The 17,565-nt window shown below is 37.5% G+C and overlaps 1 protein-coding gene across 1 annotated transcript; it reads right to left on the bottom strand.

Annotated features, from left to right (window-relative positions):
• Positions 1 to 330: 330 nt before the first annotated feature.
• Positions 331 to 16,244, bottom strand: jph2 (junctophilin 2). Its single transcript, XM_043224445.1, has 6 exons — positions 15,447 to 16,244; positions 11,421 to 12,240; positions 5,082 to 5,200; positions 3,090 to 4,051; positions 1,892 to 1,988; positions 331 to 1,791 (listed from the first exon to the last, which is right to left on the bottom strand). The coding sequence occupies exons 1-5, from the start codon at positions 15,823 to 15,825 to the stop codon at positions 1,908 to 1,910; spliced, it is 2,361 nt and encodes a 786-aa protein (XP_043080380.1). The 5' UTR covers positions 15,826 to 16,244; the 3' UTR covers positions 331 to 1,791; positions 1,892 to 1,907.
• Positions 16,245 to 17,565: the final 1,321 nt, after the last annotated feature.

Below are 17,565 nucleotides of genomic sequence, written 5' to 3'. Positions count from 1 at the left end.
AAGCAAATGTGTAAGTGTTGAAGACTTGCCACTTTATCTGAATGAAATATTCGTCCCATGTTTCAAAGTAAATGCTGTTAGAAGAGGCCTGTGTACCACCCTAATCTAAAATTGGGCCTGGCATTCAGACCCTGTCAGGGGAGAATGTCAAGCTGGTGGACAGGTGGAGTTTAAATATATATTCTTTGTTCCCCCTTGTCTGCCTCTTCTTAGACAACAGAATCTACAGTGCTAGTAGACTTTTAGAGGTTGTGGGCTGCAAATGTAAATGCAGAATGTCATTCAACCGAATGCATATTCTAATGCTGAAAGTAAAGAGAATGACAATTGTTCAGTTGATAGTCATTTATTTAAATTGTGTGGTGCATTTTGTGAGTGTTGAAACACAAGAAACGTAACAGTCATGTGAAGAGGGGATTTTGCACGATAATCTCAAGTAATGCAATGCATCAACCATGCTGAAATACTATGTCTTTATTAGCTAAAATGTAATCCATTTGGAAGTCATATTACAGATATTAAAGGATTTAATGTTACAAAGTAGTGAAAATGGCATGTCTAGTGATTTCAAAGCTATAAGAAACAAGTGTATTTGGGTGAATTGGGACTTGTAAACCCCTAATCAACTTAATTTGTTATTCTAGATAAAATGTTAAAACCCTATTTATTTATTCAATAAATAACATTTTGGACAGTTAACATTTTTTTTTATAAGACCTTTCCAATTTTGAGGTAATACATTACTATATGAGGGTTATAGCTAAAACCATGAAATGTTTCTGTTAACGTTCAGAATTTAAAAGTTTACAAAAACACTAATGTGCACACATGCATAAAAATATGGGACATGTACATTTGCACAATCTGGTTTGAACATTCTCTTGCATACTGTTATGTCTAGTACAGGAAGAAAAAAAGGCAAAAGAGCCATCACAAATTCACAGTACAACAGTTAGTAAGCCAAAACATAATTTCCCCCTTTTTTTCTTTTTCCATTAAATAAATAGTTGTATTTTTAAATTTGTGATTAAAAACTCACATAAACTTGTGGAGACCATCTCTATAGGGATGTTTTAGCTTAATAAAATTAAGCATGTTACATCTTCATAGACCTCATTTTCTAATTAGAACATTCTCATCACAACTTTTTTCTTGTCTTTTTGTTGTATTACACTATTGTAGAATACTCACAATTTCACTGTGTTTTGTAGCAACTATATATTTTAATTGTTCAGCCATGTTGCTCCTTGTCATGCAGGAGAGACTTTAAGACATTTTGCATACAGCATCTGAGATTATGATGCATGACACTACCTGTTGTTAAAACATAAGTGCACTGGTGGATTTTGTTTTAGCCACTGAAAAGAAAAAAACAGGATTGACCCATTTCATAATGTCATAACTATTTGTTTATTCTCCAAAGATGAACATTACATGCCAAGTGACATGTTCTGCTCTATAGGATATGTGACGTGATTGTGAACGTACGTAACAATTAGCCCTTAAAGATGATTCAGTTTCACCTGCATTAGACTTCAGCAGAACTGTTAAATGCAGCAGTACCTTCCACAAACAAAGCAAATGTGCACAAATGCTTTATTCAATAATGTTCAGGTACTGAGACACACTGATCATTTGGGAGCACTCGGCCCAATTACAGATGGCAACCAACTTTAGAGTAGCTCAGAAGGGCTGGTCTGAAACTGGATAACGCAACAACAGAGCCGTTAATGGAGCGCAGTGCATCCTCACAGCTCCCCACGGTAGTTTCTTTCACCTGGATGGTTTTGGCTGGAAAACGGTGTGTGAAATAATACCCACAGTGATTTTACAAGGGAAAAAATAATTCTCTCTTTTAAGAAAAAATGCAGGAAATAAGGTGGCAGCTTACCTTAGCCATTGTCATCTCAAGATAGGATGTGAACGAAAAGGATTGCCAAACCGATGTTCAGGAATATAACCATGCAGATCATAATCGTGTTTGGCCCCTAAGAGAAAAAAGGGTTCATAGTTGTTAGTGTCTATTGTGCAAATTAAATTAATCAAATGATGCTACTCCAGGTGGTATCTATTTGTGAAATTGCTAAAAGGCCACTTATGTCAGAGTTAACTTCAACCCTTACTCCTATATCTGTATATTAAGTCTTTACTGGAAACATCTAGGTAGATGTGTTGGAACTCTTTAAGAAGATGGCCCCCTCAAGAGCAGAATTGAACGTTGAGTTAAAATCCTAATTAAACACACCTGCACCAACTAATCAAGATTTCCAGTAATACTAGGAATTTCATGTTTTGGTAGGTTGGAGCTAAACTGCAGGACATTGGCCCTCCGGGAGCAGAAGTAAATACCCCAGCTTTACATGAACCATAAAAAATAAAACACCTATTCTTTCGATTGCAAGAGGTAGGGCTTTTTATGCTTTTTAATGCTAATAAAAACTAATTGGTGGGACCTATGGTCAGTAAGCCACGAGATGCCGCTGTGATGCAATGTGATATTGGGTATCTGGTAGACTGCAAGGGGCTTTCTGAAGGTGAGAATTTGTCATTTTGAGGGTTCAGCCTTGTATAGATGTGCCTTAATGTGAAAAAAGTGGTGAGGGGACCAGAGCCAGGGCAGTATGTCAAGGAACACAATCTACCTGTATTCCAGAGCAGTGTGTTCCAGTCCACTCAAGAGCTGTTTAGAAGAATGAGCTTTTCAAATGGGCCATTGGGAGGACATCTGAAGCTACGATAGGAGAGCTACTGTACAATAATCTGAGATTTATTGATTAATGCAATAAAAAGGGGATCTGATTATTCAAAACATGCACATCTAAGGAGAAATGGAAGCTGTTCCAAGAGGTTCAGAAAGAGTATTGAGTGAAACCAAGGAATCTATTGTTTCTTTTTTCCTTAGGAACTCTAACAAGACTTATATGTATAGTTATATACATGTAGAGAAAAAAGCCATTTTTATTTTTTGTTTTGCTAAATCTGAAAATTGTGTGTCTGCAGTCTTTGGGATGTTTAATGGGATTCAACCAAAATGACAATTGAGATGTTACTTATAATCATATTTCTAAGGTTAGATTTGTTATCCTTACCTCATTTAGTTCCAGAGGCTCCTGTCTTGTTTCGCTAGGGGCTTTCACAATAGACCTCTGCCTCATTTCAGTTTTGGCCTCGACCTTGGCAACTGGTTTAGCAACCGGCTTGACCACAGGTTTAGGTTCTGGTTTAGGCACTGACTTGGGCTCAGGCTTTGGTGCAGCTTTTGGGGCAGGGCTTGGTTCTCTTTTTGGTGAGGGTTTAGGCTCAATTCTGTTAGTTAGTTTCTTCTCCTCCCTGACTTCTGTCCTAGACTCAGGTTTGCTTTCTGTCTTCGAAGCTGGGCGCTCATTTACAGGCTCCCTTATTTCAGCTCTGTGCTTGACCTCAGCTGCCTTTGGCTCTGGTGTGACGGCTTTGGGGGACAGCCTGGGGGCAGGGCGAGGAGGTGGTTCATCTTCGTCGGTGGTGAGGACGAGGTTGGTTCTTACTGGCGTAACAGCAGGAGCAGGTTCTGCTGCTCTTGACTCCAAATCCATTTTCTGCAGGGCTTTGATTTCCAGGTCAGATCCCTGCTCGGCTTTGGCACTTTGGCGGCTAGGGGTACGGGATGGCACCTTGCTGCTGGGAGCAGAACGCTCCTCTGGAACAGCATCTGAAGCGGGAGCAACGGCAGGAGTGGAAGACGGGGTGGTGGGTCGACTACTTGGCCTACTACCTGCTCGACTGCTACCTCTGCTACCACTGCCCCGACTGGCCTTGTCTCCGTTCCAGCTGCCAGGGCTCAAGAGGTTTGGATCTTCCTTGCTGGGTGTCTGGGGGACGATGACTGCAGTGGGTGAGGGAGTACGTGCAATGGTGGAGCTTGGTCTAAGACTTTCCATCTCGTGCATGAAGGGGCTCTCCGGGGGTGTTGGTAGGGAATCCTCGGCTAATAAGGGCTCGTGCATCCCTGTATCTGCATTCTCATTTCTCTCAGCAACCTCCTGCAAGGCTCGCTTTTTCATATACTCCGGTCCTAAGGGACATCATGTGATGCATTAGAATCAGCTGTATGTTCAGTAGACGATATTGATATGGTCTGACTATAATTTAACACTGACGTAGTATATACATTAATTTTTGATAGGCCAGAAGGTGCACTAATTACACTGCATTGTTCCTAAACAACCAAGAAAACTGCAAAAGGCTCTCTGCTGCCCTCCCTAGATCTGGAGCTGATCGTTGTAAATTGATGGGAATATACTGGACAAATTTATTAACTTGTTACCCATCTTGTGTAGATTAAAATTTAAAAATATTTTTCTAGTCACTGTTCTGACAGTTATGGAGTAATTGTGTATGCACTGATATATTTGAGGGAATACCATTGTCTATATTTAAATTTGGTGCCTCACCGTCTGCCTATCTCTGACACATTATCACATTTCGTTTCTAGCATTTTCACAAAAGAGCATAACAAATCCCTGTACTGTATATTTATCACTGAAATGCAAAACTAGGGTGTTGAATAACATGTTCAGTTTCATTTGATGGGTAACTGTAAGAGGCCAAGAATGCAACCGCTCAGGAACAGAATAATAATGCCATACTTCAGGAAGAAATTGAATAGCCTCATCAAAAACAAATACAGGCCAGCATATCATGTTTTATTATTAAAATAAGCAATGAAGTATAATAATGCATTTTGTTATGCTTGTCTACAGTTTAGTCTAAGACTGTGCCAAAATAAAACTGTCATGAGCTTAGCAGTGCCCTTCAGATGGACAGACACAGGAACATGGCTTGTCCTAGCTATCTAATCCTGTTTCAGAGATGTTTACATGTGGGGTTTAGGGACTCAAGATTTTAACAGCACATAGAATGCTCTGTAATGAATGCTGCTATACTGTAAATCTGACTTTGTCTAGATTAACAAGCATTCAAGCTGCATTTACTTCTCTGAGCTACAAACTACACTAAAACAGACACTCACTGGAAAGGGAGGATCTTAATCAGCCCTTGTTCCTGTTGATATATATTTAGCAAACATGAAGTCTTCTGCCTACCTGGTTGATGGAAGGAGGGAGAGAGCTCTCTGGCAACCACACGGGCGATACTAGACTCATTGTTAGATGCTATGGCAGCCTGGTCTGCAGCATCTCCTTTGCTTTTGGCGTGAGCCGTTCTGTGAAGAGGGAAGACATGTAGTCAGTGGTTGTTGTTTTAAAACAAATACTGGTGAATCAAGTTAGTTTTGTGGTCAGGAATAGATGTGATTTCAGGTACAGAGCGTCAAAACAGAAGTGGTATGAAAATTGATTTTCTACCACCACTTCTTTTCTTTTTTTATGAGTAAATTTGAATTGAATTTTCAACACAGGAAGAACAATTTACTGAATAGTTATCCGTGGAAATTCAGCACAGTGAATGCAATCTGAAAAATTAAGTCTGCCCAGCCCATAAAAGTAAATTAAATTTAATTTAAAGATAAATGTATCTAAAGTTTATTTACATTTATTTAAAATGATCTTTTGTGAGTTGTGTATGTATAATGTTTACATTTAGTTATTTTGCACTATTCTGTAAATAAACTGCAGTTACATTAATTTCTTTTAAATGCCAGTTAATTAAAAAATTAAAAGGAATTGGAGTGTTCCAACCATACAAAACTGCTAAATTATTTACAATTAAAATTAAAATACATATTTCCATAGGAACTGAACTCATTGGCTTGGATTTGTTAGTAACATGCTTCCATAAGCACAGCGTTTCTATAGCATCAATAAAACCAAAATAGAAATTCATCAGGACTTTATGTTGACACCTGTTTACAACAGATGCATAAATATAATATGTTGTGGCACTGTTTCAGAGGAGCACTATTAAAAGAAATCTGTTTATTTCTGACATTAGATGAAATGGTTTACTATTATAAAGTGGCAAATGACTACCAGTTCTGATATACTTGGCTATGAGAAGAAAAGAACGTGTGTGACACTATTCCTCCCATATCTTCCTTGTATATAGAACCAAAGCAACTCAAGACATCCCCTCTCATCTTTATTTGGAGAGATGGGTTAGCAGTTGCCTGCACTATAAAAAGCAATGTTAACATCCCCTCAGCTCTTAAGAATCCCGTGAAGTACCCATCCCAGTAAGTGCAGGAGCTCATCAGGACATCAACAATGCTAAAGAATGTTCCAGAGAGAAACCCCACTCACCCAAGAGCTGGAAGAGTTTGGGTTGCTTGCGGTGTGTTTGACTTAAACACGAGAGGAAGAAGTGTGTTGGGGGTCGTATGGCAAGGGGTTATTTATAGCAGAAGAGGGTGTCCTCTTCACCCATTGAGCTGGAACTAAAATAAATCACTCTTTTAACACCCTGCACCTCACAGAGAGAGATGAGATCTGCTGTGCTACGACACGCCGCTTTAGACAGGACCACCCTTTATATTCTCTACCGCATGCATTGATTATATTCATTCATGCAAAATTATTCATGGGCTAAATTATTCATGTGTTTTACTGGTGTTGGTCATATAATAAATTACTGCTCTGCAAAATGACAGTGCACGCCAATTACGTTACGACAAATTTTTTTTTGCATTTACAGTAAGCACATTTTTTTTTTAAACCATATCTATCTTTATGCATGAAGTAAACAAACCTTCACGGTTCATTTTTTTGTCAGTTTGATTAAAAACAGCGATGTAGTATTTACTCTGTGATATTTTCCATACTGTAATGTTATCCTGAGTTCAAAATAGCCCGACCACTTAAAGACACTGTACTGAGGGTGGCTGTCATTGGAACGCCTTAGAAATGTTCAGACCCTCCCAGAAGTATGTCATAGATATACATTTACTGTAATGTCTGCATTAAGTTCTTGGGAGGTGCTTTCATGAATTCTCACTGAAATGAATATCCATAATAGGAATGTTTCTCATTAATGCTATGTGCAATTAAAGAACAACTATTATGAATACACTTGTGACATATTCAGTGAATGAATGTAGGCTATTGATCTGCATTACTAGTAGGCTGGTTGTTTGATGCTAAATAAATGTTATGTAATATACTAATAATATACTAAATGTCGCAACAATAATAATAAATGTTCTATATTATATACAGTATATTAGTGGATAGTTACTTTCAGAGTGTGTTGTAGTGATGTTAGAATAATAAAACTTGTTTTATTATAAAAGTACTATTCAATTATATTCTAAGCTATATCTTTAGGTTTGCAAATCCCATGGTAGCATTTTAGAATAAGTAACACTTACCTATTGACTACGATTTGTTCCCGAAATAAATTCTTAATTTGCTGCTATAAATTAATAGTTAGTAAGGTAGTTGTTAAGTTTAGGTATGATTATAGGGTCAAGTAGAATAAGGGATTAATATGTGCTTAATTAGTACTAATAAATAGCTAGTTATCTAGTAATATGCACGCTAAAAAGCAACTAATAGGTGTAATCGTAAAATAAAGTTACCCAAGTTTTTGTGTGCTGTTTTTGATATTTTGCAACATAAATCATTAACATTTGCAAATCCAGATTTAGAAACTTTGTTTAAACTTTCATTAAATAGTGTTTCTGATGTGAGGATTTACTTTTTATTCAAAAAGAGACCTGGGTCTCATAACACTCTCACAAGTAAAGTGAATACATTTGAATAGAAACATGCAACTGATTAGCATTTTTAGTTCCCTTTTTTGCCATTTCATATTTATAGTTGTCACAAAAAATAATCTTTGTTGGTGGTGGTATTTATTTATTTACTTGCATTGTACAATGTGTCAAACTTTTTTGTGATGGTGTAACACCCCGTCATTTATCAGGTGACATTTCATATCACATCTTGACCTTTACATGACTATTGATAGCCTTTAACGTTACAAAAATAATCATTCTTGCTTGTGAGTGCAAACTGAATAACAGCAGACTAGTATAGACATTATCTGAACTAAATTCTCTTTTTTTATTTACATTCATAATAATATGAGTGGAAAACATTATTTAGAACATCATTACATACGTACACATACAGCAAAACAAAAATATAACATTAAAAAAGACTTCCTAAAGCATCAAGTCTAATCACTTTATGCAACCGAGTATCATGTAGTCTGACAGTCACTAATAAAATGATCTGCCGTGTCTGAACAAAGTAGGGTGTTGTACATCTGGACACCACCAGTCTTCTGACTCATTTGCAAGATAGGCAAAATTCATATCCCTGAATGATCTGACACCAAGGCTGACGCATTTCAGCATGTAATACCACCAAGAGGTCTTTTGTGCTTTTATCAAATAGGAAAATAAGATATATTGAGATCAATAGGGTTGTAGATTACGTCAGGTACGTCTGTGTTTGTGTCTAAGAAGCTGAGGACAGAAGAGGCTATCAGCTGTTGCATTCCCCTGTGATTGTGATATAGCAATAGTGCCTGTCCTTTTTTAGGCAGGCCTCCTTTTCTGACACCAGACCCATGTGCGTCATTTACACCCAATGCTGTGGCCTCCGAGGAGTCTCGTCTTCCACACAAGAGCCTCTGCTGTTCTAAATACACTATGATCAGAGCAAAGGGGCTCTGACCTAGACCCCACTGAACAAACTCTATGGCCACTGTTTTTGAGTTTTTTTTTGTTTGCAGTGGTGGAGGGCAAGGAAGTCTATTAAGGTACAGATAGGACACAGGAATTGCAGATAGGGCTTTAAACCACATGAGGTAAAAATAGCCTTTTACTTTATTTTAGTTTAGTTTGGTTTAGTTTAAGTTGATTATTTTATCCATAGCTATTTTATAAAATTTATTTTACTTATTTTATACCAGTTTTATTTTACATTATTTTATTTTTAATTAATTGTGTACAATTTAATTTTTTATTAATATATACACCTATTTTATACTTTTTATAGTTTTATTTGATTTTATACAGTTATTTTGATACTATTTTATAACATTTTATACAATGTTATTTTATATTATTTTGTTTTATTTTATAATCATTTTAATTTATAGCTTTCCTTTTTATACTCTTACATATTTTTATTTTAAACAAAACTGATTTATACAGTGTTATACTGTTTAATCTGTTATATAAATTTTTATTTTATAAAAAGCTATTTTTAGACACGTAATTTAATACTTTTTACGCTATTTATATTATATTATCATATTTATATTTAAGTATTTTATATTATTTATAACATTTTAATTTTATGCTTTTATACTGCGCTATTTTTTTGTGCTTCATACAGTTTTTAACAAACCTACTACAGATCATGAATCTAGATTAAGAATTACCTTAGCATCGCATGTTTCACCACTACATTCAGGCCAGCCTTATTGTAAACAGCACATACAGTTGTCCCACATTATACGTACTAATAGTTTCTTTTAAACCATACACCATTTAGAATCAGAATAAAGGTCTTTCTCTGCTTATCCACATTTTGACCTAGTGTACTACTGAATGACAACAGTCAAGTTCAGCCAAGCTCACTGTAGACAGCTGTGTGTTGGTTTTGATTTCCGACTACCCTTTCTAATCTATCTGGGTTGGTATCAGAAGTCTGTTTCCTATTGTTGATAATAATAAGATCCGATTTCTCCTGTACAATTAATCATCTGGCATGGGCTAAAACGCTCGAAAAGTGGTTTTAGTTGTTTAGAAACAACAGGCTCCTTTTTTGCACGGTCGTTACTCTGGCAGGTATAAATGTTTTGCTTATGTAAGGAATGAGAACAATAAAGTCTTGTATTTTGTTCCTTTGATTCATTCGTTTTCCTGTGTGCAATCTGGTTTCGGTCCGTCCCCAGGTTGTCATTATTAATAATGCGCGAAATCATTTTTATGGGATGAGCATCAACAGCAGCGAGTATCTGATGACTGGGAACCCAAGGCTGTTTGTCTTTGGTTTGTGCATCTCCTTACAAGGAGGGAAGATTTTATCAAAGCCACTGCACCTGAAATTGTCCCGCTGTTTATAACCGCGAGCATCCCGATGATAAACTGCAGATGCTGTCGGGAGTGTGTGGAAATCTAAATATTTTATCCTGGAGGGAAGCTGTATTATTAGTGTCAGTGCGTTAGACTCCTCTTTATCATGTCTGGAGCTCAGCCTAGCCTCCAAGACGCCATGAATAGAAAAGAAGCTTGAAACATGCGGCCTGCTTTGAGTCTGCTTGTTTTTGCATTTAGACAGCCGAAAACCGACACTGAAGTGACATCGGGCTGCTTTTTTGTTGTGTAAAATATACTAAACACGTCCTCTAGGAGGCTTACCCTTTGCTTAGCATAAACAATGACCACATAATAGTTATTCCTTAAAAAGAATATTTAGGGTGTATTTTGAAAAGCAGAGGTAAATATAGCTGAGGTTCTGTTCATTCGTTCCTACCTTCATTCCTTCTTTTATTATTTTTATATCCTTTTTTTTTTTGTGTTTACATTTTAATTGTAATTAAAGTTCATTTTGTGTTTTTTTTTTATTTTTCTTAAATGTCTATTTAATTTTGAATTCAGCTGTACTTATTTTAGTACATCAAGATAAACTGAAAATTTACTTTTATGATAAAAAAATTATATATATATATATTTTTTTATGTTTTTATTATTTATATATTTTTTAAATTCTGAGTACGAAAAATGTTTTATGGTTTTGTTTTAGTTAATAGCTGAGGTTTTCATACCAGTTAAATAAAATAATTTAATAATTAACATTTATTATATATTATATTATTTTGTGTTTCAGTGTCATGCTTTAATTCCTTTTAATAATTTTGTGTTATTCAAGTCAAATTAATATTTTTTCCCATTTTTAAGTTTATTGACATTAATAATGTTAAATGTAATAATACGTTTTAGACACACACACACACACACACACATTGTGCTGTCAAACAATTAATAGTGATTAATCACATCCAAAATAAATTTTTTTGTTTACATAATATATGTGGATTTCTTTATTATTTATAAATGCACACACAGTATATATTTTGAACATATTTATTAATACATGTATTTAGTATATACATTTATGTATTAATATTATAATATTTTATACTATATACATTCTATACTATATACATATATACATATATATAAAGAGAACCTATTTTTCTTAAATTTATACATTATATGCACAGTATACACACTCATATATATGTATATCTTTGCCTTCATTTTTGTATATTCTCAAATTGACATTTAATGCTTTATTTTATCTTAAGTGTTGTCATATAGGTGGAATAATGTATGAAGTACTAGTAGCAGAATAAACCCCCTCTGTCCAGATGATAAAAGACTAGTCTTGATCTTTGTCTGGGTTCATTTTCCACCAACTGTCAACCATGTCAAAAACAAGCTGCGAACAGTTAAATGATGTACTTACCTTGAGTTGGCAATTTCGGCCTTCTGTTTGGCTATAGCGGCTGCCCTCTGGGCTCCTTCCACACTGCGCTCCACTTTCTGCTTGATCTTAGTGCCCTTCAGCTGAATCACCTTCTTCTTCACAGACTTCACCAGCATGTTGTTAACGTATTTGCCTTCCTCTTTGCCACCCTCTGCGAAAGTGGTGCACCCATAACCGTGCCGCTGGTTGTTCAGCCATTCGCCCTCATACTTCAGCCCGCTAGAACGTTCGCTGATGCCGTAACCCGAGCGCTTGTCGTTTTTCCACTCTCCCATGTAGACTTCTGTGGTGGTGGCGTCGATGTCCGACTCCACCGGGGGAAAGTCGTGACCTTCACCTTCCCCTTCGCTCTCACCCAGGCTGATGGTGGAGTTGGCATCGCTAGCTGCGGAGCTGAGAGCTGACTCACTGCGCAAAAAGCTGATCTTGCTCTTATTGCTGGAGAGGGACGTGCGGGAATCGGACTTCTTCAGCTTGCCGAGAAGCGAGCCGCGCCGGAAGAGGCCCTTCTTCTTGGGCTTGACCGCATCTGGGTCCACTTGCAGTGTGAGGGCGAAGCCGCCGCGGGATGGGCCCAGAGGCATAGGCGTGCTGACCGGGGTCTCCTGGCCGGACGCATTGGTGGCGGTGATGACCGGGATGTCCTGCTGCAGGAGCGTCCCGTTGCTGTGTTCGCTGCGCAGGGAGCTCAGGGAGTTCCTCAGAGGAGAACGCACCACCGCCGCCATGCCGTAGGGAACGCTCTGACGTACTCCATAGCCATGTCGCATGCCACCAGTGAACTGGCCCTGGAAGGTACCTGTATAGCCGAAGACATCAGTCAAGGAATGATAAAAGGATAGTTCACCCAAACACAAATTTTATGTCTTTCCAAACCTGTATGAGTTACTTTCTTAATTTTCTTGTCATAAAAAACACCTATTTTGTTTTTACAATAAAACCCAGTACTAAATGGACCACTAATTTGAAGAAATAGGTCACAAAAATAGCTCACCCGTTGCAGTGAATGGGTGCTTCTGGAATTAGGGATCAAACACAGCTGGTTGTCACAATGTAAGCAAGTAATCTGTAAGTAATCCCTGTGTCTCCAGTCCATCAGTTTGCTTCTTTTGAAGTGAAGCAATTAAATAAAGGCATTTTTACTTTAAACAGCTGCTTCCAGCTAAAATAAGAGTCATCTCCACATTTCTTTTTGTAGTGAAAAATTTGTCTCGTCTGAATTAGGATAGAAATATGCACACGCCAAGCACTATTTGCAAGCAAAAATAACCTTGAACTGTTCAAATCTAATACAATGGTGGATTTTCACTGGAGGACGTGTCGTTATAGATTATGGACTTACTTGTGCATTGTGTTATTTTTATCAGCTGTTTGAACTCTCAATCTGATGGCACCCATTCACTGCAGAGGTGATTGCTACATTTGTGATGAAAGAAATAAAAACCAAAACGTCTATGTCCTGAAGGTGAGTAAATTTTCAGCAAATTTTCATTTTGGGGCAAACTATTCCTTTTAAACAAAAAAATAAACTAATGTTTAAAAATACAGCTAAAATGTAGCATCTCATCTTTTTTTCCACTGTACAATGAAAATCAATGTTGTTTTGGACCCCACTGACTTTCATTGTAAACTAAAGCAGTTAAACCATTTTTAAATAACTTTGGAAAAACAGAAGAATTAGAAAAGGCCTGTTTACACCAAGAAAGATTATAACTATACTGTCGTCCACACCAATGCACAAGAAAATTCTATTCATTTTAAACATGTGCAGCAGCGTTGTATTTTGCCACTTTATTCAAAAAGTCATGTCTCAACAATATCGTTCCTCTGTGTCTTGTTTTATAGTTTTGGCATGGGCTTCCCAATTCCCATAGAATTAAGCCAAATAGGAAAACTTTATAGTTATCGTTATCGAGAAAGATATTATCATTGGTGTAAACAGGTCTTAAACGATGACAGAGTTATCATCCCTTCAGCGAAACTACAGATTGTATTACAACACTGCATTTTATTCAAATACAGGCCACCCGTAAGCTCATTGTCACTTCAGGCATGCGAAAGAATGGTATTTACAGCGCTACAACTGCCTCTTTCATATCAACCTCTGTGGTAATAAACCACGTGCAGTTATTTATGTCATGGGGCTTGTGGGTTTGATTTGGTCATGCAACACATGTCTGAGATCCATCGGTCCTTAGGGACGGGCAGGGCAGAAGGGCACGGGCACGGCTATTATTGTGCCTTTTTTCACTTAGCGATGACTCAGCTAACAGCTCAATACATACAGTAGAAGACACCTGTATGATAATTAGTGAAATTGCATCCTACTCCATCAGAAAACAGTGAACCCAAGGACGATAACTCTAACAATAAGAACCCGGTCTCACAAGGATGTGTGCACGTTTTTATTTGGTGTACTATTTATACGCCATTTCATGAGATTGGGTAGGACAATAACGGCACTTTATAGCTGATGAATGATAAAAACAATGACAGCCAATCAGAATCCATTCGGCCCAACTCGAGCATTTAAAATGCTTGACGACATAATTGCAGTTCTATCAAATGGAACCTTATTGTGCCTTATTATGGACACTAACTTGGTTACTGCTATATTTACAGTTATCGTTTAGTCTTTAGTCATACTCTGAAATGCATGAATTTTATTGCAATACATGACAAAAAAATGAAAGCAATTTCAACTAAAATTAAACCACAGTTTGGGCCGTATTTGCATATATTGTGCATTGTGCACACACAAAAGGTAACTCTGAATCTATAATTCCAAGAATGCTGATAAAATAATACTATGTAGTAATCAGAATTGACAATTTGGGAATAAAACTGAAAGTCAGTAAGCTGTCTTGGAAGTCCACATAACGGCCTGACCCAACAAAAGAAAAACAACTTGGCCAGCAATGAATGGGCCTTTTTATTTGTACTCACACCACACGTCCAGAAAGAATGGGATTTGTGACACTAATTTGTAACCACCCTCCATTCTGCACTGGCAAATGTTTCTTAGCAATAGGCATTTACCCAAAAGGCCATCTGTGGCAACACCAGGGTTCCATGAATGTAAGCCTAGAGTTTATACTACTAACAAGAATATGACTGTTTATTCAATTTAATTATTATTATTATTTTGTTTTGATGTTTTCAGAGATATATTTATGGGGATCTTTCAGCCATGTAAGGATATCCGTGCACTGTTATGTTGAGTTGGAACCTACTTTTAGATTGCTGCACAGTAGGCTGTGTACAGGATGTGATTTTTTTTTTCTGCATACAAAAGAATCACGATGTGATTCTTATTAAAATCTCATTTTCAAAATAGTTTCGAATTCAACATTTTTTTTTTTTATTTTCAAGATGATGTCTGAATGCCTCTTGCTAACACGTAGCCTATATTGTGAAATGCTTATGATGTAATATCCACGGTTTCACTTACCATAAAACATTTCAGATATTCTGCAGTGTGTACAGTATTCAGTAAACGATCATTCCACATTAACACAGCCGCATAGCACGATAGGTGTAGTCATGTACTTCTTCCTATTACTTCCTATTTAAAAATACAGTGTTCGTATCTGACAGACAGCATTACGGTACTCGGTTCTTTTCAGTGAATCAAATCCACTCATGAAGAGATTGCTGAGCTACTTTTACTCGACTTTTCGTTCAGTCGGTGCTGTTTAATGAATGAAATATGTTACCATTGCATTCCTAGTTTTGTTTAGTTAGTAGCCTATTAATTTGTGCATTAGGCTACAATTACTTTTGAATTGTTTTTGAAATCAAGATTATTAATCTAGCAAGTGAGTAGTAGCCTAAGTGCATTTTGCCTTTCAGCGTTTCTCGATAAGACGAATCGGAGACGGAATCGTTTAACTCCACTGGTGAAGGCTAGGTAGCCTATTGCGTTACATACTAACCCCGAACTTAAAATGTCAGCTGAAAGAGTGCGGTGTGCGCTCACAAAAAAAGTCTGTTCTCCGACCTTACCGCCATCCGCGTAGGTCTCCGTGCCGTAACCATCCTGCAGTCCGTTATTCCAGGTGCCCTCGTACTTGGCACCGCTGGCCTGACTGATGCGCGTCCCGTATCTGCCTTTAAATCCGTGCGTCCACTCTCCCTTGTAGATCCAGTGTCCCTTGGTCTCCACACCTAGACCGTGACGCTTTCCTTGGGACCAATACCCCTCGTAAGTGTTTCCACTGGGCCAGGTGTAGACTCCCACCACCTCGAACCCGTAATTCCAGGAACCGGAGAACTCTCCCTGTCCTTTAGGTCCGGTACAGATCCCGTGCCCGTGCGCTTTACCTCCTTCCCAGCCTCCACAATAAGCTCCCCCATCGTCGAACTCGAAGCGACCTCCGCTCATCGCTCTTAATGCAATTACCACGAACTTGTCAAACTTTCAGGCGCGACTTTAAAAATCAACAATAACGAACGGCTTAGTCTCCGTTAGATCCATCTGTCAAACTCCGCAGACGCGTAAAAGGGAGACGGGAGATCCTTCCCTCGCGTTGAACCTCGTCGTATAGCCTACGCGCATAATTTGTCTGCAGGTAAATCCTTAAAAATGTTACAGCTAAAAGAAACGTGCTAAAGTTTGAATTTGACTTGGGAGAGGGAGGGTTCCTTTGTTTTATTTTTTTTTTTTTTAAAGTTACATGCTAATTGTTTTAGTTCACAATGATCTATTTAATCGAATTGTCGAGCCAGTGGTCTTTCATGGCTTTCACCCCTCTCCCCTCTCCCTGCCTCCCCTCTTTGCGCTCGGAGCTCCTGGATATGTTTTAGCAGTCCCAACAAGGCTACCAGATCCCAACACTGTTCCAAAAATACAGGCCAATCGGCCCTCAGCACCCAGGCACTTTTAAAAAGCTCTGCCAGATCACTTGCAGAATAGAGTTTGGGCTCAATGTCCATATCAGGGGTCGGCGGAGTCCGTGTCTGTTATTTTAAGTGTGCTTTTTCATACTTGGATACTGGAAACTGTTGGTGCGGTTGCGTCCTTGTTATTATCTAGGCTATTATCCTTGTATTATTTTTATAAGACGCGCTGTTTACGAATGTTTCGAGGTAATAAGACAGAAAATGCAAATGTAGCCTACCACACCGACTGACACCAGAAGATCATAATAAACAGTAAACAGATTGGATAGACTCGATTTGAGTTGTTCAGGTTTAGGAGAGTGACATAAGTCTGATAATGCAATTAAAAATGATGGATATTATGTTACGCCTCAATTCATTTCTGTTGTTTGTTTATTTATTCTCCACTTTTTATTTATTCTCTTTTTTCCCTGTCACTATGAAAAATTATAGGCTACACGATAGCGTGCCAAGTAAATCTTTCGACTCTATAAATAACTAGGCAAAATCTAGACACTCAAATTATTTCACTGAAGTGAAATGAACAGTTTCCCAAAGAATCCGTTTTGTCTCTGGTAAAAATGATCCCGCAGTCTTGGTTTTAGTTGAGTGATTGTTGAACAGAGGCCAGCTCGCACTCGCTGGATCTTTATCCATGCTGATAATGCTGACGGAGAAAGCTGTGTTAGCGCCGCTTGATCTCACGGCAGAGAAATGCGCGCGGAGAGAAACAGCGCCCCCTGCTGGCCGCTGCGAGGTGAGCCGCTACGGAGAGATTTCGTCTTGACTAAACCATTGTTAAATTGAACAAACCACATCGCTCGAAACAAGTGCTTCGCAGTCGGGTCATTTTGAATATTTAATGCATTTAATCTTAATGGTTTGCAAAGTACACCAAAAAGCCACTCATACAGACAAACAATTCTGTTAAATAAAAAAAAAAGTCTAGATGTAACCACCCAGGAATGTTATTGTAATAAAGAAAAACATTAAAATGCCATTCATACAGACAGTTCTAATACTACACCTCATCTGTGTGCAATATTTAAATGTCTAGATGGTGCAACCATCCATAATTAGATAGAAATATTATTATTCTATAATTATTAAATATATGATATATATATATACTATAAAATAACTGCAACTAAAATACACTACAATTCCGTGTGTGTGTGTATATATATATATATATATATATATATATATATATATATATATATATATGTGTGTGTGTGTGATG

The sequence above is a fragment of the Puntigrus tetrazona genome, chromosome 23, assembly GCF_018831695.1.
Source record: "Puntigrus tetrazona isolate hp1 chromosome 23, ASM1883169v1, whole genome shotgun sequence".
Taxonomy (NCBI): Eukaryota; Metazoa; Chordata; class Actinopteri; order Cypriniformes; family Cyprinidae; genus Puntigrus; species Puntigrus tetrazona.
This window is presented reverse-complemented; position numbering and strand designations above follow the sequence as displayed.